The sequence below is a fragment of the Pristiophorus japonicus genome, chromosome 9, assembly GCF_044704955.1.
Source record: "Pristiophorus japonicus isolate sPriJap1 chromosome 9, sPriJap1.hap1, whole genome shotgun sequence".
NCBI lineage: Eukaryota > Metazoa > Chordata > Chondrichthyes > Pristiophoridae > Pristiophorus > Pristiophorus japonicus.
Window position 1 is genome coordinate 23,965,753 of NC_091985.1, and position 27,191 is coordinate 23,992,943.

Sequence of the window (27,191 nt, forward strand, 5' to 3'; positions counted from 1 at the left end):
TATCTCCGGCAGTGCATACCGCACCTTCGCAACAAATTTCTCTTGCTCTCGCTCCTAAATCCTTTGCATTCAATCTTGAATCTTTGTCTCCACATCTTGGATCACCCCCAACCACTGTAAACAAGTCTGTCCCATCCCTTCCTAATTTTAAACACTGTGAAATCACTCTAATCTCTTCTGTTTTAAAGAAAACAGACCCAATTTTTCAAATTTTTCTTCGCATCAGGATTTTCTCGTATCAGTCAGCATCCTAGTGAACCTGCACATTAGCATGGAATTTCTGAATTGTGACAGAATCTATATCCGTCACAGAGCTCCATCAGATCCTGTTCTCTCCATTACATAAATTGGAATTAGACTGAAGTTTAAACAGTGCAGAAATCTAATCTGGATCACTCACCTCGAACGAGTGGCATTTCTCGCAATTCAGTTTAGCTATGAAGCAGCTAGATAACCATAACACACAAGACAAAATAGCCCAATTACCATGGACTTTGTTTGATTATTTGTTTTTTGAACAATTTGCTGGATGGGATTTATTATATTTGTAAATTGGCAAGAAATAGATCTGAGTAACACATTTCCAAGGATTCTGCACACTAAATTTATTTGGTCATCTGCACACAGAATACATTTTACATGTATATCAAGGCATGACTAAACTGCTTTCTGATGCTAAACATATTTTCTGGATACACCAGTAAGGATTGAATGTTGCAGCACATCCAGTCTTCTTTAAAAAACGAAACACAAACTCAGACGTCTAGTTTTCAGTATTTTGTTTCATTCACCGCACGAATGATCAGCCTGCTGATCGAGGCTGCCATCTTTGCAATATATCTCAGGCTGGCTGATGAGAAGCAGCCCTCTGCCCCTTCCCCCCCCACCCCCCAGTACATGCAAGATCTTTAGGATCCGAAAGTCACATTGCTGTTGCCAGCCTCAAAGAAGGAGCAAAACAGGTGGCCCTGATCAGGGGGCCCACCATTGTCTGATTTAAAAGAGACCATCGCACAGAGGTTAAATGGCTCAGCTGGAGAAAGAGTGAGCTGCTGACCCACGCAGGTCAAGAAGGGATAGGGACAATTCCCAGGGTATGCCACATTAGCGGATCTCAGCAAAAGCAGTAGCTTGGGCATTATTATTGCCCTCAGTGCCACTGGATATGACAGGTGGGGGGTGGGGGGGGAGGCAGCAAAGGTTCCCACTCCTGATCCTGTGGCCCTTTGCTGGAAATGTGTATATGTGGCTGTCAGATGAGGGGAGGAATGAGTCCAGCTGTGATGCAGCCTCCAAACCTCCCTCGTTAAATCTCTTGGTGTTACCAAATTGCTTCCACCATCACTAACTAGTAGTGGCTACTATTCTTTCGGCTCACATGACGAATGGCCACTTTGGCAAGGTACCAGAGGACAGCTGAAATCCCAGTATTAGGTAAGTGTCTTCGGGAGAAACTTGGAACGAGGTGGATTTAATTCCTCCCTCTCCATTTTGAGAAACCTCGGAATAATGGATTACAAAGCTATAAGATAACCAAGGAGTTCAGATAGTATCAAAGCAATTTAAAGCTAAAAGATTAGGTTACAGCCTGGCAACTCACTATCTGGTGCTTGTGTGTGGTATAGAATTACACACATTAAACGTTGTGCACACAATTAAAAACAACACATATGAAATACATGGTACAGTCTGAAACAGAAAACACCAGCCTAATAATTCTCAACAAATTGCATGGGAATTCCAGAGACAATATAATCTGCGAAAGGTTAAATTGCTAAAAATAGTTCAGTAACGTCATTAGCATTTCAGTAAACATATAACAGTCGTGTGAAATGTTCATGCTGTGCCCCCTTGAACTGTGGAAAAAAAACACCTAGCAAGAGCTTCTGCCCTTCCCAACTTGGTTTGAGCTGTAACACCACCTGGGGTTGAAAGATTCAATGTTTAGAGATCCTTCACTGGTAGTAAAAAGAAATACTTGAAAGACATGTATTTATATAACACCTTTCATGACCTCAGGACATTCCAAAGCGCTTTACAGTCATTGAGTACTTTAGAAGTGTAGTCACTGTTGTAATGTAGGAAACATGTGCGTAATGTAGGAAAGATCGTGCAGCAAACCAGTCCCACCCACCCTTTCCCTCAACGACTATCTGTCCCACCTGTGACAGAGACTGTGATTCTCGTATTGGACGGTTCAACCACCCAAAAACTCATTTTAAGAATGGAAACAAGTCTTCCTCGATTCCGAGGGACTGCCTATGATGATGGTAGGAAACGTGACCAATTTATGCACAGCAAGTTCCCACAAACAGCGATGTGATAATAGCCAGGTAATTGGGGGTTTTTTGTGGTGTTGGTCGAGGGATATTGGCCAAGACACCGAAGAGAAATCCCCTGCACTTCTTCAAAATAGTGCCACGGGAACTTTTACATCCACCTGAACGCGCGGACGGGGCCTCAGTTAAATGTCTCATCCAAAAGATGACACCTCCAACAGTGTAGCACTCCCTCAATACTGTACTGGAAGCGTCCGCCTGAATTATGTGCTCAAATCTCTAGAGTGAGAGTGATACCCACTGAGCCACAGCTGACATAGTAATGATGGTGGGAGCAATTCAAGAGCACCACACAACCCTATCCCACATAAAGCGTACTAGTTTTTTGAGGATGTAACTAGTAGAGTGGACAAGGGAGAACCAGTGGATGTGGTGTATTTGGACTTTCAAAAGGCTTTTGACAAGGTCCCACACAAGAGATTGGTGTGCAAAATCAAAGCACATGGTATTGGGGGTAATGTATTGACGTGGATAGAGAACTGTTTGGCAGACAGGAAGCAGAGAGTCGGGATAAACGGGTCCTTTTCAGAATGGCAGGCAGTGACTAGTGAGGTGCCGCAGGGCTCAGTGCTCGGACCCCAGCTATTTACAATATACATTAATGATTTGGATGAAGGAATTGAGTGTAATATCTCCAAGTTTGCAGATGACACTAAACTGGGTGGCAGTGTGAGCTGTGAGGAGGATGCTAAGAGGCTGCAGGATGACTTGGACAGGTTAGGTGAGTGGGCAAATGCATGGCAGATGCAGTATAATGTGGATAAATATGAGGTTATCCACTTTGGGAGCAAAAACAGGAAGGCAGAATATTAGCTGAATGGCGGCAGATTAGGAAAAGGGGAGGTGCAACGAGACCTGGGTGTCACGGTACATCAGTCATTGAAAGTTTGCATGCAGGTACAGCAGGTGGTTAAGGCGGCAAATGTATGTTGGCCATCATAGCTAGGGGTTTTGAGTATAGGAGCAGGGAGGTCTTACTGCAGTTGTACAGGGCCTTGGTGAGGCCTCACCTGGAATATTGTGTTCAGTTTTGGTTTCCTAGTCTGAGGAAGGACGTTCTTGCTTATTGAGGGAGTGCAGCGAAGGTTCACCAGACTGATTCTTGGGATGGCTGGACTGTCATACGAGGAGAGACTGGATCGACTGGGCCTTTATTCACTGGAGTTTAGAAGGATGAGAGGTGATCTCATAGAAACATATAAGATTCTGACAGGATTGGACAGGTTAGATACTGGAAGAATTTTCCCAATGTTGGGGAAGTCCAGAACCAGGGGACAGAGTCTTAGGATAAGGGGTAAGCCATTTAGGACTGAGACGAGGAGAAACTTCTTCATGCAGAGAGTTGTTAAACTGTGGAATTCCCTGCCGCAGAGAATTGTTGATGCCAGTTCACTGGATATATTCAAGATATAGTTAGATATGGCCCTTACTGCTAAAGGATTCAAGAGATATGGAGAGAAAGCAGGAAAGGGGTACAGAGGTGTATGATCAGCCATGACCTTATTGAATGGTGGTGCAGGCTTGAAAGGCCGAATGGCCTACTCCTGCACCTATTTTCTATTTTTCTATGTTTAAAGATTTCCCCATTGCATATTGATACCAATACACTAAATAAATCTGGTGACAACAGTGATATGTCTATTTTCCTGATGATTCCCTGCCCCCATACCAAAGCTGACAGGGGATGGCTTGACCCAGCAGTGCATGTCAGCTGCATGTGAGGGTAACCCGAGTATGTAAGGCCACTAACCTGCTCATCTGATCTGCTCACAGGAAGACAGCTGTTTGCTCTACCTAAACCTATCACACAAGGGATTTACTGTTGTGAATGGAGAAAGAGTCAGACTGAACAGTGAGCTCAAAGTAAAGTGTGACCTTAGTCTTTTATTGCAGGTCTCCAGAGTGCCTCTCCAACCTGTGAAGCCTCCTTAAATACCTGTGCTCCCAAGGGATTATGGGATCCCTTGGGACTCCAGGGGATGAGCCCTCTGGTGGTTGTACAGAGTAAATACATCTCCACATATATAACAACACTCTCTCCGCCAAAGTCAATAGTGTAACTATTTACAATGTGAGTCGATCTGGGGCCCTTCTTGCCCTGGTTGATCGTCTCGGTGTGAAAGCTGGTGTTGTTGAATCATTTGTTGGGCCCTCGCTGGGCTGCTGTGCACCCTGGTGTATTGGGCCCTGCAGAGCTGTTGTGGATGATGGGTTCTGCTTCGTGGTCAACTGTGGTGCCGGTTGCCACTGGTGTGTATGTTAGGGGATCAAAAAAGGTAGGGTCCAAGGTGGGTTGCTCAGGACAGTGCGTGAATTTGAGTTTGATTTGGTCCAAGTGTTTCCGGTGAATGATTCCATTTGAAAGTTTGACCTGAAACACCCTGCTCCCCTCTTTGGCCACAACAACCGGGAAGCCACTTGGGACCTTGTCCATAATTTAATACAAATACAGGATCATTGAGTTCAATCTCGCGTGACAGATTTGCACTATCATGTTATGCACTTTGTTGAAGCCACCTGCTCTCGACCTGTTCATGTAGATCAGGGTGAACTAACGAGAGCCTTGTCTTAAGTGCTCTTTTCATGAGCAGTACAGCAGTTGGGATCCCAGTGAGTGAGTGGGATCTCGTGCAGTAGCTAAGCAGGACACGGGATAGGCGAGTCTGCAGTGAACCTTCAGTTACACTCTTCAAGCCTTGCTTGATGGTTTGCACTGCTCTCTCTCTGCCTGACCATTGGACGCTGGTTTAAACGGGGCAGATGCGACATGTTTGATCCCGTTACGGGTCATGAATTCTTTGAACTCAGCACTGGTAAAACATGGCCCGTTGTAGCTCACCAGGACATCGGGTAAGCCGTGAGTGGCAAACATGGCCCGCAAACTTTCAGTAGTGGCAGCGGACGTGCTAGCCGACAATATATCACATTCAATCCACTTGGAGTACACATCTACAACCACGAGGAACATTTTACCCAAGAACGGGCCTGCATAGTCGACGTGTACCCTAGACCACGGTTTGGAGGGCCAAAACCATAAACTTAGCGCCGCCTCCCTGGGTACATTGCTTAACTGCGAGCATGTATTACATCTGTGAACGCAGGACTCCACGTCCGCATCAATACCGGGCCACCACATGTGGGATCTGGCTATCGCTTTCATTATGATGCCTGGGTGGGTACTGTGGAGGTCGTCAATGAAGGTATCTCTGCCTTTCTTGGGGACCACTACTCGATTTCCCCACAGAAGGCAGTCTGCCTGTATAGACATTTCATCTTTGTGCCGCTGGAACAACTTTATTTCTTCCTGCATTTCCACTGGGACACTGGACCAGCTCCCGTGAAGCACACAGCTTTTGACTAGAGATAATAAGGGGTTCTGGCTTGTCCAGATTTTGATCTGCCGGGCAGTGACGGGTGATTGCTCACTCTCAAATGCTTCCATAACCATGGCTAGATCTGCGGACTGCGCCATTTCCACCCCCGTGGTGGGCAATGGCAGCCTACTGAGAGCATCGGCACAGTTTTCTGTGCCTGGCCTGTGGCGGATGGCATAGTTGTATGCAGACAACGTGAGCGCCCATCTCTGGATGCGGGCCGATGCGTTGGTATTTATCCCTTTACTCTCAGAAAACAGGGATATAAGTGGCTTATGGTCAGTTTCTAATTCGAATTTTAGCCCAAACAGGTATTGGTGCATTCTCTTTACCCCATAGACACACGCTAACGCTTCTTTTTCAATCATGTTGTAGGCTCTCTCGGCCTTAGACAGACTCCTGGATGCATAAGCAAAGCAACCGGTTGCAGTTTCCCGAAATCATTAGCTTGTTCCAATACACATCCGACGCCATATGACGACGCATCACATGCTAGTACCAAACGCTTACATGGATCATACAACACAAGCAGTTTGTTTGAGCACAACAATGTTCTCGCTTTTACAAAGGCATTTTTTTGCCCCAAACCCATTTGCCCCCTTTTCGTAGTACGGCATGCAGTGGTTCTGGCAGTGTGCTGAGACCCGGTAAGAAGTTAGCAAAGTAGTTCAAGAGTCCCAGAAACGACCGCAGCTCAGTCACGTTCTGTGGCCTCAGTGCGTTCTCGATTGCCTCCATCTTCGTGTTGGTGGGCCTGATGCCATCCTCCTTCCCAAGAACTCCACTTCCGGCGTCAGGAAAACTCACCGAGTGTTTTAACCTGAGCCCCACGCGGTTGAGTCGACTAAGAACCTCCTCCAGGTTCTGCAGGTGCTCGACTGTGTTCCGACCTGTGGCCAAGATGTCATCCTGGAAGACCACGGTGTGCGGGACCGACTTCAGTAAACTTTCCATGTTTCTCTGGAATATCGCCGCCGCTGATTCGGGCATCTGTTATAAACAAAAAGACCTTTGTGCGTGTTGATGCAGGTGAGGGCCTTCGATGATTCCTCCAGTTCCTGCGTCATGTTGGCTGAAGTCAGATCCAGCTTCGTGAACGTCTTTCCTCCCACCAGCGTTTCAAAGAGGTCGTCGGCCTTTGGTAGTGGGTATTGGTCCTGCAGGGAGAAACGATTGATAGTTACTTTGTAATCGCCACAGATTCTGACGTCTCCCTTGAGGACTGGGACAATAGAACTGGCCCACTCGCTGAACTCAATCAATGAAATTATGCCCTCTCTTTACAGCCGGTCTAGCTCAATCTCTACCCTTTCTCTCATCATGTACGGTACTGCTCGCGCCTTGTGATGGATGGGTTGCACCCCCGGAATTAGGTGGATCTTCACTTTTGCTCCTTGGAATTTCTTGATGCCTGGTTTGAACAGCGAAGGAAATTTGTTTAAGACCTGGGCACACAAAGTGTTGTCAGTGGGCGATAGCGCTCGGACGTCATCCTAGTTCCAGTATCTTTCCCAGCCAGCTCCTGACGAACAGCGTGGGACCATTGCCCGATACCACCCAGAGTGGTAGCTTGTGCACTGCTCCATCATAGGTGACCTTTACGGTAGCACTGCCAATTACAAGAATCAGTTCTTTCGTGCAAGTTCTTAGTTTCATGCGAACTGGAGTTAAGACTGGCCTTGAGGCCTTGTTGCACCATAACCTTTCGAAAGTCTTTTTGACCATGGTGGACTGGCTCGCGCCCGTGTCCAGCTCCATTGACACTGGGAGTCCATTTAGTTCAACATTCAGCATTATCGGGGGACAATTCGTGGTGAATGTGTGCACCCCATGTACCTCTGCCTCCTCTATCTGAGGCTCTGGTTCATCGTGATCCTCCGTGGACCTGTCCTCCTCTGCAACATGGTGGTTTGCAGGTTTAACAGGCTTTGCAGCTTGCCTGCACACTCATTGGAAGTGTCCCATTGTTCCACAGCCCTTGCAAACGTACTCTTTGAATCGGCATAAATGGAAACGATGATCACCCCCACAGCGGCAACAAGGTGTTAATGGCCTTGCATTCATCACCCGCAATGGTGGACTCAGTCATCTGCGAACATGCAGCTGCAGGTATGTGTGACCTACCCTGTACGTTACGATTCGAAAACAAGATCACTTTGATCACAGCACTTGTGTGGTGAGAGATTTGCTTCGTATTGTCACTGGTGGCAATGAACACCTGGGCTATCACTATGGCCTTACTGAAGGTTGGGGTCTCTGCAGTCAAAAGTTTGCGAAGTATGGTTTCGTGGCCAATGCCAAGTACGAAAAAGTCTCTGAGCATGTGCTCCAAATGTCCTTCAAATTCGCAATGTCCTGCAAGGCGTCTTAGCTCGGTGACATAACTTGCCACTTTCTAGCCTTCATACCTTTTGTAGGTGTAGAACCGGTACCTCACCATCAGAACACTTTCCTTTGGGTTCAAATGCTCTCGGACCAGTGTGCACAAATCGTTGTACGATTTCTCCGTGGGTTTTGCTGGAGAGAGCAGATTCTTCACGAGACCATACGTTGGTGCCCCACAGATGGTGAGGAGGATCGCCCTTCGTTTGGCAGCGCTCTCTTCCCCATCTAGCTCGTTGGCCACGAAGTATTGGTCGAGTCGCTCCACAAAAGTTTCCCAATCATCTCCCTCCGAAAATTTCTCCAGAATGCCCACTGTTCTCTGCATCTTTGAGTTCGCTATCTATATCTCGTCGCCAGTTGTTGTGTATGGAGAAAGAGTCAGACTCAACACTGTGAGCTCAAAGTAAAATGTGACCTTAGTCTTTAATTGCAGGTCTCCAGAATGCCTCTCCAACCTGTGAAGCCTCCTTAAATACCTGTGCTCCCAAGGGATTATGAGATCCCTTGGGACTCCAGGGGATGAGCCCTCTGATGGCTGTATGGAGTAAATACAAGTCTACATATATAACATTTACCATGGACCCGCCCCCACCCCTTACTGCTTTCCCCCTCTGCCTGATGGTTTCTAGGAATACTACGAGAGTCTAAAGCTCATTCAAAACAAAACACCAATAAAACAAAGTAAACTGATGCGGAGCAGAAGTTATAATTCTTAGCAGGAAAGACGCGGCTTCAGACAAGACACAGCCACATTTCAAGATGGTACAAATGAGAAAGGTGGCCAAGCAAGTGCTGCGATGCACGTCTCCTTTCTATTATCATATTCCCAACTGGGTAAAGGGAGGGTCCTGCAGCACAAATACAAAAGGCTTCCTTTCACCCACATGGTTTTTTTTTATCGTTAAGAAGGGTTCTGAGCAGCCCCGTTTTCCCTGAACAAAAGATATACTCATGTTTCTGGACAGCCTCGCACAGCAACGTCGCTGCTAAAAGTTAGTGGCATTGTGACGTTTTGTACATACGGGAGGCGAGGATCGAGCTGATACCCATACCATGGTGCTTCAGCTGATGATGGTTAAGCAAACACTCTAAAGGGTTTCACTTTAAATATTTCAAGCTTGCTTTTGTCAATTTTTTTTAATATATTCTACAAATAGTTTCAAGTGACATGTCTAGAAGGCAAGCTGTAAAGTTCTGTGTATTATGTCACAGTATCTGAGCTGGGTCTTAAGTCCAAGGGCAGCGCCCAAGATTGGGGGGGTGGGGGAAGAGAGAGAGGGAGTAACAAATGTAATTTGTCAATATTCTCAATACAGAATATCCAATATTTCAGCCACAGTGTTAAAACATTTACTGCAAAGCCTGAAAGATATAAGGGGGGGGGGGGGGGGGGGGGGGAACAACCAATAATAGAAAGACAAAAGCAAAATACTGCAGATGCTGGAATCTGAAATAAAAACAAAAAATGCTGGAAATCTCAGTGGATCAGGCAGGATCTGTGGAGAGAGAAACAGAGTTATCGTTTCAGGTCGATGACCCTTCGTCAAAACCTATTATTCCCTAATAATAGAAAGAACGGCTCAACAACCCTCTATCACATCTCATGTACAGTATAGCCTCAGATCTCATGGGAAAATAGCTGATTTCTGTGCTTATCATTTATTACAATTAATAATTGTAATTATTAATTATTACATTCAGTACTTACTGTAACATGAGCTTAGTCTCAAAAATTAAATGTCATTTGGAGGAATAAGTTACTTTGTCAGGCAACTAGTGCAGTAGGGTATTGGTGTGGCATAGTCCAGCACTATGGAGTTCATAGCGTTTGGGTTCACATACACACAATTCTAAATCTTTTTGTTCCTGTTTCAGGACAGTGACCTCTATGCACCACTCCCCCCACTTTTACAGCTGGGCTCCACTGGGTAATAGAGAGTCAGTGTGCAAGTATGTGGGACCAACACTACAAAGTTGGCTTTCCTGGGACAGGCAGTCTTAACCCAACACAAGACTGGGTTCTCCGAATCCCAATTATTTACACTAAAAGAGTGCTGCCATTTGATAGAGAACAATTGGCTCCAATCCCCCACAATGTAAAAGCATTTCTAAAGTTGAGTTCCCAATCTCAGCCAAACCATCTGAGGGAGTGTGCGATGGCATCAAGCAGAAACAAATTATAGCAACAATGTAAGGAAATCAGCCCATTTATGAACACAAACCATTTTTGCATGTCTTGCATGACAGGTTACAGAAGAGCATTGGCAGAACCTTAGCAATAGATCAGCTCCCTGAACAAGATGCATTCTTTACTAACAATTCCCATTTAAAAAAAATCAAAACCTATTTTTTTTTAAATATCCTCAGCATGATTAAGGTTAAGGTAAAAGAACATGGACTCTATTTCTTTATTATATGAAAAGCATTATGTACTAACCTAACGTGTAAGCTAGTATTTTGATATGTTAATTTCCAGCTAAATGTAATAAGATAGCCTGTCGTACCTGTTTCCTTGGAATAAAGGTTTACCCTCATGTAATACTTCAGGCTTTAAACAGCTTCCTTATGGCAAGTTCTTTTGGCATATTTAATTTGGTATCATTTAGATTGCACATATTTGGCCAAAATTTCCAAAAGAATCTCTTGATCCATTTAATTTTTTATAGTACAAGTCCTCTTCCAATACAGAGATGGCATTGAAATGCCCAAGAGTTTTTAAAATACAGATTATTTGTCCAAAATAGGACAAAGCTACAAACAGCTTTTTCTGTGTGCGGCTTTATTTCATTTTTTATTTAAATGACAAAGGGTAATAAAATCTCCTATTAAAAAGCGTTTTTTCCAACTTGATCTAGAAATAGACCTGGAACTACAAAGTGCGCGCATTCTTTTATTTGTGGTCTCATCTCTTTGAGGGACAATCTATATGAGACAGGATTTTGAATTGTACAAACAACATGACTGACAGAGAGACAGCTCAGTGAGACTCAGCCAGCGCAAGAGTTGGATAAACAGCTGCTGCCCGTGACATCGACACCCAAGTTCTTTTTTAATGATCCTTGGAGATTGGAGATCTAAGACCTGGAAAGGAGACCGGAAACCCTTCAGATGATTTAATGCAGTTAGTGATTTGGGGGGAGGGGGATGTGGGTAGAAGAGCAGAAGGTGAGCAATAATGATGAGGAGTTTAAAATACATGAGGGCCGAAATTTCCTTGATAGCGCCGCCCGTTAACGCCGGCGATGGGCGGCAAAGGCCTACCGCCGGCGGTAAGCGACGTCCACGCCTCCCGGAAAATTGAATTGGTCTTTATGGAGGCACCAAGAGGTAACGCTGCACCCTCTAACGCCACCCACACGGTGACGTCATCCAGCGTGCAACGCCCTCTTGGCACCGCTGTCACGTTATTGCTTTTCTACGGTGGCCTTACCGGCAAGCGTTCGGACAGCCTGCAAAAAGCGGTGTCAACATAGTGGATCTCGGGCGGAATCGCCCAGAGAGCAAGGCAAGTTTTTTTTCTTTATTTATTTCATAATTTATTTACTAGTTGTACCAGTGGGGAAGTGTGTGTGTGTGTGTGTGGGTGGGAGAAGTTTTAGGATTTTTTTCTTCCCGTTTTTCCAGCTTGCATGCCGACAGCCTCTCGTGGGGAAATTGAGTCGGCCTCCTGAGCTCATGCCCCGGTGGTGCCCGAGGATGAGTGTCCAACGCCACTTTTAGCGTTGCGCTCTCATCTCTGGGCGTAAAAATTGAATGTGGCATTTTGAGGCTGCACTTAATGCCTGGTGCTAAAATCAGCCTCAAATGACACCGCCTCAAAAACGACCATAACCAATTTCGACTCCTTGTTCTCCCTATTTTCTCCATTAGTTCTAATTTTAACTCCAGCGGAATACTTATTTTATCCAGCCATTTGCCTCGGGATTTCACACACAGGTAGTTGCTGCAATGGGCCGGTCATGCCATTGAATACAAATAAAAGCTAAAACGTTCAGATGAAAATTGGAAGAAAAAAAATCCTTTTCCTCCCAAACTAAAATAACTGAAATGATCAGAGAAAAATGCTGGAAATAATAAATTGGGGCGATTCCTAGTGGATGTCATTAGTGGCTCTGTTTAATATACATGGTTGAGCGTGACACACAGCCGATGTCAAGTGTTGCCCCAGATACATTTCTGATTGAGCTGGGAGGTATGTGGGTAGATTGAATATTTGAAACTTATTTTCAAAGCCTGAATGTTTCCAAAATAGGAAAAAGGCACAGATACACAGAGTGTAGCATTACATCAAAGTGCCCAATGAATAATGAATGGGGGGCTCCCATCTAGGGAAGAAAATCCAGAGATTGCCTGCCTTACCCTGCAGAAAGTCAATCTCCTTGGGCTCTTAGCTGAATGCAAAGCTGCAATGGCATCGACGGCTACACTGACTGACTGCTCTTCCTGGATGAACTTTAAGAGGAAACATAAAATCTACAAAGATAATCTTACCATACAAGTTCTGCAGTACTAAAGAAATAGTTACACACATTTTTTTAATCTAATTCTATTCAGTTTCAATAATATAAAATATTTCAGTTTTAAAATACTCATGCTTGTTTTAAAATCCCTCTTAAGTCCTCACCCCTCCCTACCTCTGTAACCTTCTCCATCCCTACAACCCTCCGAAATCTCTGCGTTCCTCCACTTCTGGCCTCTTGCGCATCACTGATTTCCGTTGCTCCACCATTGGCAGCCATGTCTCCAGCTGCCTAAGCCCGAAGCTCTGGAACTCCCTCTCTAAACCTCTCTGCCTCTCTGCCTCACTATCCTCCTTTAAGACACTCCTTAAAACCTACCTCTTTGACCTGTCTGATGTAGCTCAGTGTCAAATTTTGTTTGATAATGTTCCTGTGAAGCACCTTGGGACATTTTACGACGTTAAAGGCATTATATAAATACAAGTTGTTGCTGTTGTTCAATTACAGATCTCCAGTAGCAGGACAAAGGATGGATGGCGGATCAGTGGGTCAGGATGTTTTCTGTTCACCACTGTGAGCTGGGTTTAAATCCAGCCAAGAGAGCAGATAAAGTTCCATCACTAGCTGAAATATTCTCGTGTGAAGTGAGTTTGGACAAATGAAACTCAATTCCTACTTGGTGTGAACCAACAACACAAAACTGAATGGAAATCACATTCAGAGAAGCCACTATGTGGCTTGTGTGGGAAATGGAACAGGTTACACTTGTGCATTGATGAGTGCTTTTCTCAATTTCAGGTGAAGGGATATTATTAGGGTAGAGTAGAGAGAACTGCGTAAACTGAGTACTTGATACTGACATCAGACCCTCAAAATGAAAGTTTTCCATTGTACAATGTAGTTAGCATTCCTCACTTTAAGATGAAATTTCACATAAAAAATAAAATGTAACTCCACTCATTCAGTGGGTTAATGTAATACAGAGCGATACAGACCAGGAAGATTCAAGAAAAATGTACAGTGTGTGCAAAACGAACCATACTCGGCCAAGGCACTATTAACAGTGTCAGTAGATTCAGGATAGAACAAAGAAAAACTCAGCAACCAGGCTTCAGCTCGATTGCTACCCAATCACTTCAGCTGTGTGTGTGTGTGCGCACGTGAGCATATGCGTATAACTCATGGATCCCATCAACATTCATTGTTCAAGCACAAACATGACAAAATAACACAGCAAAGTGCATCAGTAATCCCTGTACTTGGAACAGAATCTTAGCACAAGGTAGCTTCAGGCACTGTAGGAATACCATCACCACACGGGCTGCAGCGGTTCAAGGCGGTGGCTCAGCACCACCTTCTCGAGGGCAATTAGGGATGGGCAATAAATGCTGGCCTAGCCAGCAACGCCCACATCCCGGAACGAATGGAAAAGAAAAATTGGCCCACCATGCCTGTGCCGGTTCTTTGAAAGAGCTTTCCAATTAGTCTCTGTTCTTTTCTCATAGCTCTGCAAAGCTTTCCCTTTCAAGTATATATCAAATTCAATTTTAAAAAGTTACTACTGAATCTGCTTCCACTACCCTTTCAGGCAATATATTCCAGATCATAAAAACTCTGCATAAAAACAATACTCCTCACCTCCCCCTCTGGTTCCTTTGATAATTATCTTAAATTTGTGACCTCTGGTTACCGTCCCTTCTGCCACTGGAAACAGTTTCTCCTTATTTACTCTAACAAAACCCCTCAGCATTTTGAACATCTCTATTAAATCTTCCCTTAACCGTCTGTTATAAGGAGAAGAATCCCAGCTTCTCTAATCTCTCCACATAACTGTAGTCTCTTATCCCTGGTATCTCCTCTGCATGCTTGCTAAAGTGTGGTGCCCAGAATTGGATACAGTACTCTAGCTGAGGCCTATAAATATTTAGCATAACTTCCTTGCTTTGACTGATGTCTGATATATCAGTCTGACTATGCAAAGAATGTTCCCTTCATGTTAAATAATTAGTATAACATTTTTTTAAAGGTTTCCTCACCATTTCAATTAAGTAACAGCCATTTAGATCCAGCATGGATAAGGAAGTCAGTCTGCAAGATGGAGTTTTCTGGCTGGCAATGAACATCTGAATGTAAAGATGTTTGTAAGTCATCACTCTACTGTTTGTTTGCCATCACATTTCAAAGAGAAAGAATATCAGACATGTTCTACTGTTTTTTTTAACCTTGATAGCCTGGCCTCTCTCCCAAAAGGCAGCAGCTAGGGATTTACAAGTGGTTGCCAATCTAAAGAAACTTCCCTCAACAGTTAGCCTCTAATTGACCACAGGATGCATTTTGTTTAGGTACTTCCCTACCAGCAGTATCTGAGCAGTAGCCTCAAAAGTGACAGGCCAAATTAAACTAGGATGACCATTTTTTTAAATAAACGAATCCGGGAACACAGGGCACAGCAAAGTAGCCAAGATTGAAAATGGGGGTTGCACAGATTAGCGAGGCAAAAAATGTTGTTATTTTGATACAAACTGAATCTGCTAAAAATCAGCGCATGTACTTTCCATCTGAATAATGCGGCTGTTATTCACTGCATCTGCCAGCCGCAATCACCGGCTCCTCCCCCTCTTCACAGCCTGACACTCACCCACACCATCCGAGGCTGCCGAGCGCATTCTGATCCGGCTCCTGGGACTTCCATACAGCCCAGCTCCAGCTCCAGCCACCGCTCACTACTCCGGTTACCAGCGGCTCCCATTACTCAGATATATTGGCATGCGTACTGCGGCCACAGAGCATGATCTCTGCATAAATTAAAGTCCCTCAGTGAGTCCACCCCTCCTACTGGTTGAAGACGGGAGATGGACATCCCTCCTACCAATCGGAATCTGCCCGGCCCACTTTATTGCAGCTCAGGGTCACATGGCTCCTGATTTGAACCCACGCATATTTGGGGATGAGTTTCCTGAACCGGGGACTCTTCCGGGGACATTGTTTGCCCGGGTACACAGTCCCTCATCCCGGGACTGTCTCCGGAAAATGGGGACATATAGTCACCCGAGAATAAACAGTTCCATCTTTAACAGCTAAAGAACACGAGTGCTCTAGACTCTAGATTACCCAACAGCAATGGCACCAGGGACAAGCTAATAAATCTACTTATTCCTTTACCGTTCAACATTGGATTACAGTATTAAAAAGCCTTACAATACAAAACAACAGGCACAGGTTTCCCCCATGTTATAAATCAAAGTGCTTCTCTTGTACTCTTTCACTCAAGTCTTTTCATTATGTGCTACAATATCAAACACAAATTAAATTGTTTAAAACTCAGATGCAAACCTGATAAAGGGTTCACCCATCTAACTGTACTGTAAAATAAACACTAGGAGGTGGGGGAGAATACTAACCACACTACAAACTGTCCTGCATTGCATTCCTGCCACAAAGAATGGCTTTGTTACTGTTTAGGTTGAAAAAAAATCAGACTTAACTAGTTCAGTTATTCTTTTGATCATCAACGGTGGAAAAATAGGATTTCCATTCCACAGTCAGTCATTAACTAACTTACTGGAATTCTTTGAGGATATAACGAGCATGGTGGATAGAGGTGTACCGATGGATGTGGTGTATTTGGATTTCCAAAAGGCATTCGATAAGGTGCCACAAAAAAGGTTACTGCAGAAGATAAAGGTACGCGGAGTCAGAGGAAATGTATTACCATGGATAGAGAATTGGCTGGCGAACAGAAAGCAGAGAGTCGGGATAAATGGGTCCTTTTCCGGTTGGAAATCAGTGGTTAGTGGTGTGCCACAGGGATCAGTGCTGGGACCACAACTGTTTACAATATACATAGATGACCTAGAAGAGGGGACAGAGTATAGTGCAACAAAATTTGCAGATGACACAAAGATTAGTTGGAAAGCGGGTTGTGTAGAGGACTCAGAGAGGCTGCAAGGAGATTTGGATAGGTTAAGCGAATGGGCTAAGGTTTGGCAGATGGAATACAATGTCGGAAAGTGTGAGGTCATCCACCTTGGGGGAAAAAAACAGTAAAAGGGAATATTATTTGAATGGGGAGAAATTACAACATGCTGTGGTGCAGAGAGACCTGGGGGTCCTTGTGCATGAAACTCTTTTAGGAGTAAACAAAAAACATTAAACCGTGCCCCCCGATCTGGGAGTCCTTGTGCATGAATCCCAAAAGGTTAGTTTGCAGGTGCAGCAGGTAATCAGGAAGGCAAATGGAATGTTGGCCTTCATTGCGAGAGGGATGGAGTACAAAAGCAGGGAGGTCTTGCTGCAACTGTATAAGGTATTGGTAAGGCCGCACCTGGAGTACTGCGTGCAGTTTTGGTCACCTTACTTAAGGAAGGATATACTAGCTTTGGAAGGGGTACAGAGACGATTCACTAGGCTGATTCCAGAAATGAGGGGGTTACCTTATGATGATAGATTGAGTAGACTGGGTCTTTACTCCTTGGAGTTCAGAAGGATGAGGGGTGATCTTATAGAAACATTTAAAATCATGAAAGGGATAGACAAGATAGAGGCAGAGGGTTTGTTTCCATTGGTAGGGAAGACTAGAACTAGGGGGCACAGCCTCAAAATACGGAGGAACCAATTTAAAACCGAGTTGAGAAAGAATTTCTTCTCCCAGAGGGTTGTGAATCTGTGGAATTCTCTGCCCAAGGAAGCATTTGAGGCTAGCTCATTGAATGTTTTCAAGTCAAAGATAGATAGATTTTTAACCAATAAGGGAATTAAGGGTTACAGGGAGAGGGCGGGTAAGTGGAGCTGAGTCCACGACCAGATCAGCCATGATCTTATTGAATGGCGGAGCAGGCTCGAGGGGCTAGATGGACTACTCCTGTTCCTAATTCTTATGTTCTTATGAAGTTGCGCATTACTAAGAAATCAATGCATTCCTAAAATACAACAAAACAAAAATAGAAAATTGATCGATCGCAAGTGCCAGCACATATTGTGTACGTCCTCTGCTTCATGAAGTAATTTCCTCAACTTGTGGCTGAACAGAAAGAACAGAACGTTCATATATTGCAGCTTAATTTACTTGCCTATTAAATGTATCAGTAAGTGTAGCTGACACCAAGGCCCCAAGTTTCCACATGATTTGCTCCTGATTTTTAGGAGCAACTGGTGGAGAACGGAGTATCTTAGAAATCAGAATTCTCCACATTTAAGTTTTCTGCAGTTCTAGTCAGGTAGAACAGTTTCACTTTTGAACAGAATTTTTTTTTCAAAAGGGGACGTGTCCGGCCACTGACGCCTGATTTGAAAGTTTCCACAGTGAAAACGTACTCCAAACTAACTTAGAATGGAGCAAGTGAAGATTTTTGTCGGCCTGAAAAAATCTTATCTACACATTAAAAAATCAGGCGCAGGTTACAAATTAGGTGTCTGGAACGAGGTGGTGGGGGGGGGGAAGGGAAGTCATTACATTCTATAATAAATCCTTAGTTATACTTATACAAATATTATACAAATAAATCCAACCTGAATAAAAATTTATAAGCAAAGAAAAGGTTAAATAAACCATGTTCCTACCTGTGTGAAAGTGCTTCAGGCAGGCCTTTCAGGCAGCGGTTTCCCGACGGCAGGGGGAGGGAGGCAGGGAGAAGGCTGCAGGAAGCCTCAGAAGTTGAGGCAGCCATTCCCGACGGCAGCGGGGGGGGGGGGGGGGGGGGGGAGGGGAAGAGGCAGTGAGAAGGCTGCAGGAAGCCTCAGAAGTTGAGGCAGCCATTCCCGACGGGCCCGACCGACGGCAGGGGGAGAAAGCTGCAACAAGCCTCAGTGCTGATCATGGAAGGGCAATGTGGTTTTATTAAAAAATGTTAAACATTGAAAAACTACAAAGAACTACAAAAATGGCCGAGTGCCAATGTTTCCTTCACACTGCGCGTGCGCGAACGCTCCAACGCGCACGCACAGGGTTGCCGGCACGAAAAAAACTCATTTAAATTGTACCCGCCCCCTCCTACTTACAAAATTGGCGCGAGTGGTAGGCTCCGACCCCTGGGCGCCGCGCCAAGCAGACATCGAGCTGCAAAGCGCTCGATAATAGTGCGTTTTCTTTCAGGCGCCGTTTTCGGCGCAAAAAACGGGCACCCAGCTCGGAGGGGCGCCTGTTTTGCCGCTTGTGGAAACTTGGGGCCTAAATGTCCAAATCACCGAAACTAATTTGTGTTTATTAAAGTCCAAATTTGGTGGTCTTTTTTTGAGTCACTGGATAAGAACATAAGAAATAGGAGCAGGAGTAGGTCATTTGGCCCCTCGAACCTGATCTGCCATTTAAAAAGATCATAGCTGATCTGATCCTGGGCTCAGCTCCACTTCCTTGCCCGCTCCCCATAACCCTTTACTCCTTTATCACTCAAAAATCTGTCTATCTCCGCCTTAAATATATTCAATGACCCAGCCTCCACAGCTCTCTGGGGCAGAGAATGCCATAGATTTACAACCCTCAGAGAAGAAATTTCTCCTCATCCCAATTTTAAATGAGTGGCCCCTTATTCTAAAACTATGTCCCCTAGTTTTAGTTTCCCCTATGAGTGGAAATATCCTCTCTGCATCCACCTTGTCGAGCCGCCTCATTATCTTATGTTTCAATAAGATCACCTCTAATTCTTCTGAACTCCAATGTGTATAGGCCCAACCTATCTTCATAAGTCAACCCCCTCATCTCTAGAATCAACCTAGTGAACCTTCTCTGAACAGCCTTCAATGCAAGTATAAGAACATAAGAATTAGGAACAGGAGTAGGCCATCTAGCCCCTCGAGCCTGCTCCGCCATTCAATAAGATCATGGCTGATCTGGTCGTGGACTCAGCTCCACTTACCCGCCCTCTCCCCGTAACCCTTAATTCCCTTATTGCTTAAAAATCTATCTATCTTTGACTTGAAAACATTCAATGAGCCAGCCTCAACTGCTTCCTTGGGCAGAGAATTCCACAGATTCACAACCCTCTGGGAGAAGAAATTCTTTCTCAACTCGGTTTTAAATTGGCTCCCCCGTATTTTGAGGCTGTGCCCCCTAGTTTGAGTCTCCCCGACCAGTGGAAACAATCTCTCTGCCTCTATCTTGTCTATCCCTTTCATTATTTTAAATGTTTCTATAAGATCACCCCTCATCCTTCTTAAATATGGGTAACAAAACTGTACACAGTACTCCAGGTGTGGCCTCACCAATACCCTGTACAGTTGTAGCAGGTCATCTCTGCTTTTATACTCTATCCCCCTTGCAATAAAGGCCAACATTCCATTTGCCTTCCTGATGATTTGCTGTACCTGCATACTAACTTTTGTGTTTCATGCACAAGGACTCACAGGTCGGTCTCTCTGTACTGCAGCACTTTGCAATTTTTTTCCATTTAAATTATAATTTGCTTTTCTATTATTTCTGCCAAAGTGGATAACCTCACGTTTTCAGTATTGAATATATAAATGGCGGACATACATGCACACACACGATACATGGGCCCATGCATTAGTAGATCACTCGTGGCACTACACATGGTAAGATGGAGGATTAGGCTGGGAGCCTAATGAGAAAACAGGTCATAGAACAGAAGGAGGCCATTCAACTTATCGTGCCCATACTGGTGCTTTGAAAGAGCTATGCAGTTAATCCCACTCCCCGGCTCTAGTGAGCAAAAACAACATTTTCATGACTGGTGACTGGGAACAGCTGATAAAACATTTTTAAAAGTGCTGTGGCCTGGGCTGGATGGCTGAGTAAAACAGTCAGGGCTAGGAATATAGGAACAGGATGAGGCCATTCAGCCCCTCGAGCCTGTTCCACCATTCAATTCGATCATGGCTGATCAGTGCCTCAACACCATTTATCCACCTTTAACCCATAGCCCTTGTTCTTGGACACGCAAATCTCTATCCTCATCCACGCTTCCTAGTTTCTCACCATTTAGGAAATACTCTGCTGTGTCTTTTTTGGATCCAAAATGGATGACCACACACTTGCCAGCATTGAATTCCAGTTTTGCCCCCTTATATAATCTATGTACCTTTGTAACTTCCAGCTCTCATCTGCACTACTTACTGTGCCTCCCAACTTGATGTCATCTGCAAGCTTTGATATACAAGACTCCATTCCTTCATCCAAGTCTTTGATAAATATGGTGAAAAGCTGAGGCCCCAGTACAGATCCCTGGTGGGATACAACTTGTCACATTCCACCAATCAGAGCATACCTTTTATCCCTGCTCTCCTATCTCCCAACCAATTTCAAGCCCATGTTATAAGGGGTCGCAAATGGTAAAGCTTGCTGGGGTTGGGAACATGCCGGGAGGGAAAAGTTTGAAAAAAAAAACTGGGGACAGGAGAGAGGAATTGAACATTTTTTTTTTTTTTTAAAACAGTCGATACTGGGAACCTACAGCTTGGGAAAATTCTGCAAGCAGCAGGCAGCAGTTGTAAAGAGTTGGGGCGGGGAAAGATGTATGGGGAATTTAAAATTGTGATCGAGTCTGGGAATCTGTTGGATAGAAGAAAAAGAGCTAAAGATTTTACACAACGTAGTCTGTGGCTGAGAATCTGCTGGGAAGGGGGAGGGGCAGTTTGGGGAGCAGGGGGCGGGGGCGGGGGGGCGGAGGGAATAGAGGGCTAAACTTTTTAAAGAGTAGGCTGGGATTAACCCTTAGCAGCTGGGTGGGAAGGTGGAGTTGAGGTAGAGGATCAGCCATGATCTTATTGAATGGCGGAGCAAGCTCAAGAGGCTGTATGGCCTACTCCTGTTCCGAATTCTTATGTATGTTCTAAGAGCCAGCATTTGGAGAGTGTGGCACCTTGAAGGCCAGAGGAGCCAAGGCTTGAAGTAGGAATGTGAACGGGACCAGAAAAGCAGCAAAGGCAGACAGAAATGGAAAGGAACAGAACTAACGAGCCATGAAGATAGGCAGGCAGCCAGAAGAGGCTCAGCGATTCAGTGATGGGGTGGAACGTCCGTACTGTGCCACTAGTGGTGGGAGGTTAGAGGGCATGCAGCTATGACAGACAAGTGTTTACATGGGGAATAGTCTTTATCAATGGGAGGTTAATTGTAAGTGCTAGCATTAAGAAACATTAGTCAAAATCACGACAAAATGTGGTTCCAGAAGTGTGTGCATACAAAACAACATACAACATCTATAATAACAGATAGATAGAAACATGAAGAAACTACCATGTACAGTGGCCAGCCTGCTTATGACTAATAAGAAAACTAAAAATGCTGGCTATCTGAAATAAAAACAAAATGCTGAAAATGCACAGTAGATCAGTCAGCATCTGGAATAAAAATTTGTTCTGATGAAAGGCCTGACGCAAAACCTTAACCCGTCTTTCCTCCTTACAGATGCTGATGGACCTGCTGCGCATTTCAAGCATCTTCTGTTTTTATATCTGCTTGCGACTGACATTTTCAATAGCTTCAATAACAGCTTTAAAAGGCACAATCCTGCTCAGCTCCATTATAATTCGGAGAAATTGCCAATAAATAATTTTATATCAAATGGCACATTATGCCAAAGTGTCCCACGTAAGGACCCAGCTTGTGGGAAACTAAAATGTGCTTATTGTAACTTCACCATCGAGACCATATATAGATAACCTGCAGTTTGTTTCTTTATACCGCAAACTTCTGATCTTTGCCCCTTCTCTGTGACTGACAAAAACCTGAGTGAATAGCAGAGGTCAGTGTCAGGAGCACACTAAGCTTGCGCTACTGCTATCAATAGCCATCATACAAACATGACAATTTTAAAAAGCACAGCACAGGTAACTTGTTCCACCACCACTTTTATTTTTGCTTTTATTTTGTTTTAAGTTTGGTAAATTTCACATTATTGGCTAGTTATTTTATATGTCCATTTGAACTGGAGTGGGGGACACTCGGCAGTGAAATTCTTGATTTTGCCTTCCAAAATGTTGTGTCTGGAGAGAATATCACAATAACAAAACATGTATTTATATAGTGCCTTTAATGTAGTGAAACAGCCCAAGGTGCTTCACAGTATTATGGGATTTTTTTAAATTGACACCAAGCCGCAGGTGACCAAAAGCTTGGTCAAAGAGGTAGGTTTTAAGCAGCACCTTGAAGGAGGATAGAGAGGCGGAGAGGTTTAGGGAGGGAGTTCCAGAGCTTAGGGCAGCTGAAGGCACGGCCGTTAATGGTTGAGCAGTTATAATCAGGGATGCTCAAGAGGGCAGAATTTGAAGAGCGCAGATATCTCAGGGATTGTGAGGCTGGAGGAGATTACAGAGATAGGCAGGGGCGAGGCCATGGAGGGATGTTCTTTGAAATCAAGGCATTGCTTAACTGGGAGCCAATGTAGGTCAGCGAGCACAGGGGTACTTACTGGAAACAGTAAATTTCATAATTCAGATGAGACATTAAACCAAGACCCCATCTGCTCTCTCAGGTGGATGCAAACGATCCCATGGCACTATTTAGAAGAAGAGCAGGGGAGTTCTCTTTGGTTTCCAGGCTAATAGTTATCCCTCAATCAACATTACTAAAACAGATTATCTGGTTATTATCACATTGCATGTTTGTGGGACCTTGCTGTGCGCAAATTGGTTGCCACGTTTCCTACATTACAACAGTGACTACACTTCAAAAAGCACTTCATTGGCTGTAAAGCTCTTTGGGACGTCCCGAGGCAGTGAAAGGCACTATATAAATGTACTTTTTTCTTTTCTTTTTTAAAGACCTCTACCAAATTACCCTGTAATGCACTCTGCTCTAACTAAAGCACTCAATTATTCACATGATGACTTCTGCCGATAGACAAGTTGATAGCTGTGGGTTACAGTCAAGTATCTTTTCCAATAATCCATTCTTCATAATGTGAACCTAAACAGTGTCAAGGGACTATTCAACCACAGTGGGGAAGGGGGAATCATAGCCAAGCTTGATCCTGTCCTTGCACATCATATAACTGCTCTTGATACCAAGCAGACATCAAATCAGAAAGTCATTGCATTAAATTTGAAGTCATGCAAAACTCTGCTGCCTCTATACTAACTCACACAAAGTCCCATTCACCCATCATCTCTATGCTCACTGATCGAGGTTCCCAGTTCACCAACGCCTCGAATTTAAAATTCTCACCCTTGAGTTCAAATCCCTCCATGGCCTCACACCTCCCTATCTCTGTAACCTCTTCCAGCCCTACAAAATAGATAGTTTCTTAATCGATAAGGGGATAAGGGGTTATGGGGAGAGGGTAGGGAAGTGGAGCTGAGTCCATGATCAGATCAGCCATGATCTTATTGAATGGCGGAGCAGGCTCGAGGGGCCTACTCCTGTTCCTATTTCTTACAACCCTCCAAGAACTCCATGTTCTTCCAATTTTGGCCTCTTGTCCATCGGACTCTTGCTTTGCCCCATCATTGGGGGCCATGCTTTCTGATGCCTTGATGCCTTAGCTCTGGATTTTCCTCCCTAAACCTCACAGCCTCTTTCCTCCTTCAAGATGATCCTGAAAACCTAGCACTTTCACCAAGCCTTTGGTCACCTGCACTAATGTCTCATTCTTTTTTGTGTCTGATTACACTCCTGTGAATCACCTCCGCATGTTGTATTTCCTTAAAAAGGCACTGTATAAATGCAAGTTGCTGTTTTAAAAAATATATTTCTCATCCCCCTACCACCAAATTAACAACAGAGCATGACATAGGATGCTTGCCAACGATTTGAAGCTTTCCACAATGTATTTTTCCTGATATTGGCTCATATATTTTTTAAATATATAATTTAGGTGGTTGTCTGGGCACACTGAAGGACTTTATTTTTAAACACATAAATTAAACATTCCACAAGTGTATTTCTATTAAAACAAAAGAAAACTTCGCTTTAGACGGGAATTAACATTTTAATTTCCAGCTCCCAATATGGCATTCCTCCCGAACATAGCATCAAAAATAATCTACCTAACAATACAAATGGTCCACATGTGCATTAAAAAAAACTTTCCTTGTTTAAAACGGCATGGGACTCAAATAAAAGGTCGTGAAGCTACTGTTACTTCGCCGGAATGCGATGGGAATCCCGTTTGCGCGAATAAACGAAATTTCCGGCACAGTAACGCCGGCGGAACGGGGGCAACTCCGAGGTATTTCCCAGCCTTTGTCAACAAATGACGCACCAAGGCAGTTCACCATTGGACTGAAGTTGGTTGGATAATCGAGCCTCAATATTCGCACACGCTGACTAAACCCTGCAAAGCAGGCGATGTGAAGTATAGCATTGTGTCACTGACTGGTTCGCACTTCGTCCACTGTCCCGGGGCAAATTCCAGTATCAGATTGCAAAAGGCAAATATCACACACTTCACTACAACAACTTCATGCACAAAATAATCAATACATCTCTCTATTTCAATTGCTATTGTATGTAGAAAGCATAATTTTGAGAATAGCAATCATCGGCTTCACGCTTCAGATGAAGTGTAGTCTACACGAATCCAAGTTAAATGATTGTTGCGGGTGTTTTTTTTTCTCGTACAGACACGATCAATAATAGATCATAGTTCCACCTACCGCATCCGGATGCTATATTTTTTCAAATAATCATTAACGAGCCAATATAGTTATTGAACCCCTCGGTTACAGCAGATTAATTTGTTAGTAAGCAAATATATGTTCCTGTACTGTACAAGGAAGCGTTGATCATAAGGCGATTCTAAAGTTTGAATTGCTTGCTGGAAAGCAGGTTGCGTTCTTCACAAAAATAACGAGTGTACAGGGACTAAACCTTGAATTATACGGAGTGACTATCGACAACGCGTCAGTAGACACGTCCTCATTATAACTAGCTTCCCTTTTCTGAAACCCAGAATGAACTAAATTGTAAGACGGACACGATCGCAAATGAAATTTATAGTTGACCGAGCCCCTTTCCATCTTTCACTGCACATCTTCATTTTGATATTCGGAATAAACCTTCATACAATGACACCCTCCACAATATCAATCACAACTTCGGAATCACGTCCCCGACTCTCATGTCTTAAACACCAGTACGCAGTTAAACACTAAGGATACTACACCAAGTTCCCAAGACTGCCAAATCACTCACTCACTCACTCAGCTTCACAAAAGCGTTTAAATGCACGAACGATATTTTAAAAAGGAGCCTTCCAGAACATACATAAAATAGAAACTTCGTATATTGTGGTACATCGCATAAATAAATACCAATCCATTCGATTCCGAAAAACACAAAGAAAATAAATAAACCACTTAATACTAAAACCGTAATAACTGTGATACTCACCGCATACGTGTATTGCTGGCGAGAGGTGAGTCAAAACCCTCAGCTTGTACAGGCGCTAAACTCCAGATGTAACCCGAGCGCAGCCAGTAATAAGTCTGACGTGCACAACGCCCGCCCACCCACTGCCGGCTCCACCATTCCCAAACAAGGGCCACACCTCCCAATCGCAGATCAGCATTTAAAGGCGATAAAACTGAACCGATTGTGCGCGTCACCGCGCCATTCCCAACTTAGAACTTCGTCATCGTCACGTTTAATATGCAAACATGGTTTATTGCTCTCTTCCATGAATAGATGTCGGTGACAAGTGTCCTCCCTGCCTAGGTGGTAAGCGGGAGTCACGGAGTAAACACTGCAGTCAGCGTCGTTCTGTGAATGGAAGCGCACAATGTCATTGTGCCGATTTGAGCGCCTTTAAATGTAAACCCATGTCTCGCATTCAGATACAGTGAAGGTTCCGACACTTGGTTACCTCACAGTAATGGCTACACACTAACGAGCGCGCGTCCTTCCCCCCAACAATGGTCTGCAGAACGTTGCGAGCGGTGGGATTCCGAGCAGGAATGTTGCCAATCCCCCACATTATGTCAATGGAACGCCAAGGTAAGCTTTCGCGTTCTGTGGGGGCGTGCACGCGCGCCCTCTGGGCAAACCAGACCACGCATAGCAACATGCGCGTTCGCGGTGACGTGCCCGCGGCGGGAGAATGGCTCGTTCGCGTGCGCGCGCACACAGTATCAAACAGGAACAGATTGCTTCATGCTGTCATCAGTCTGCAAGGCTAATTCATGTTTTTTTTTTAAATTGGAAAATATTGCTGGATATTCTGTGACCTGGTGCCAGCTGTGGTTTAGTGGGTAGCACTCTCGCCTCTGAGTCAGAAGGTTGTGGGTTCAAGTCATCCACTCCAAAAACTTGAGCACATAAATCTAGGCTGCTGCTCCTGTGCAGTACTGAGGGATGCTGCACTGTCAGAGGTTACGTCTTTGGGATGAGATGTAAAACCGAGGCCCCATTGCTGTTCCCATTGGCAGAAGAGTCGAGAACTAGAGGACACCGATTTAAGGTGATTGGCAAAAGAACCAAAGGCGGCATAGGAAAAAACGCTTTTACGCAGCTAGTCCCCCATGTGTTAGGTCTGTGAGCACTTAACAGTGCTGACACCAAGCAACGGGGAGGCAATTTAGACCATTAAGAGGTTGTTAAAAGCCAAATTAAACACCATTTTGCCCTGTTCTTACAATTTTTTCAGCTTTTTCATGAGGTTCATGCCGCTCGGGGATCGCGTCAGGTAAGTAGGTCGGGCGTTCCATCAGTATCCATTCTTCTGACTAGTGGACAGTTGCAA

The 27,191-nt window shown here is 44.4% G+C and overlaps 1 protein-coding gene across 8 annotated transcripts in view; it reads right to left on the reverse strand.

Annotated features, from left to right (window-relative positions):
- Positions 1–25,904, reverse strand: part of LOC139272969 (FERM domain-containing protein 6-like) — a 135,532-nt gene extending 109,628 nt beyond the window's left edge. For 7 of the 8 annotated variants that reach the window (XM_070889170.1, XM_070889167.1, XM_070889173.1 and 4 more), the window contains exon 1: positions 25,844–25,904. In XM_070889170.1, coding sequence (XP_070745271.1) covers positions 25,844–25,848 — 5 coding nt within the window. In that variant the 5' untranslated portion in view covers positions 25,849–25,904. The remainder of the gene's footprint in view (positions 1–25,843) is intronic. The other variant, XM_070889163.1, reaches the window with a different exon arrangement.
- Between the last annotated feature and the right edge of the window lie 1,287 nt (positions 25,905–27,191).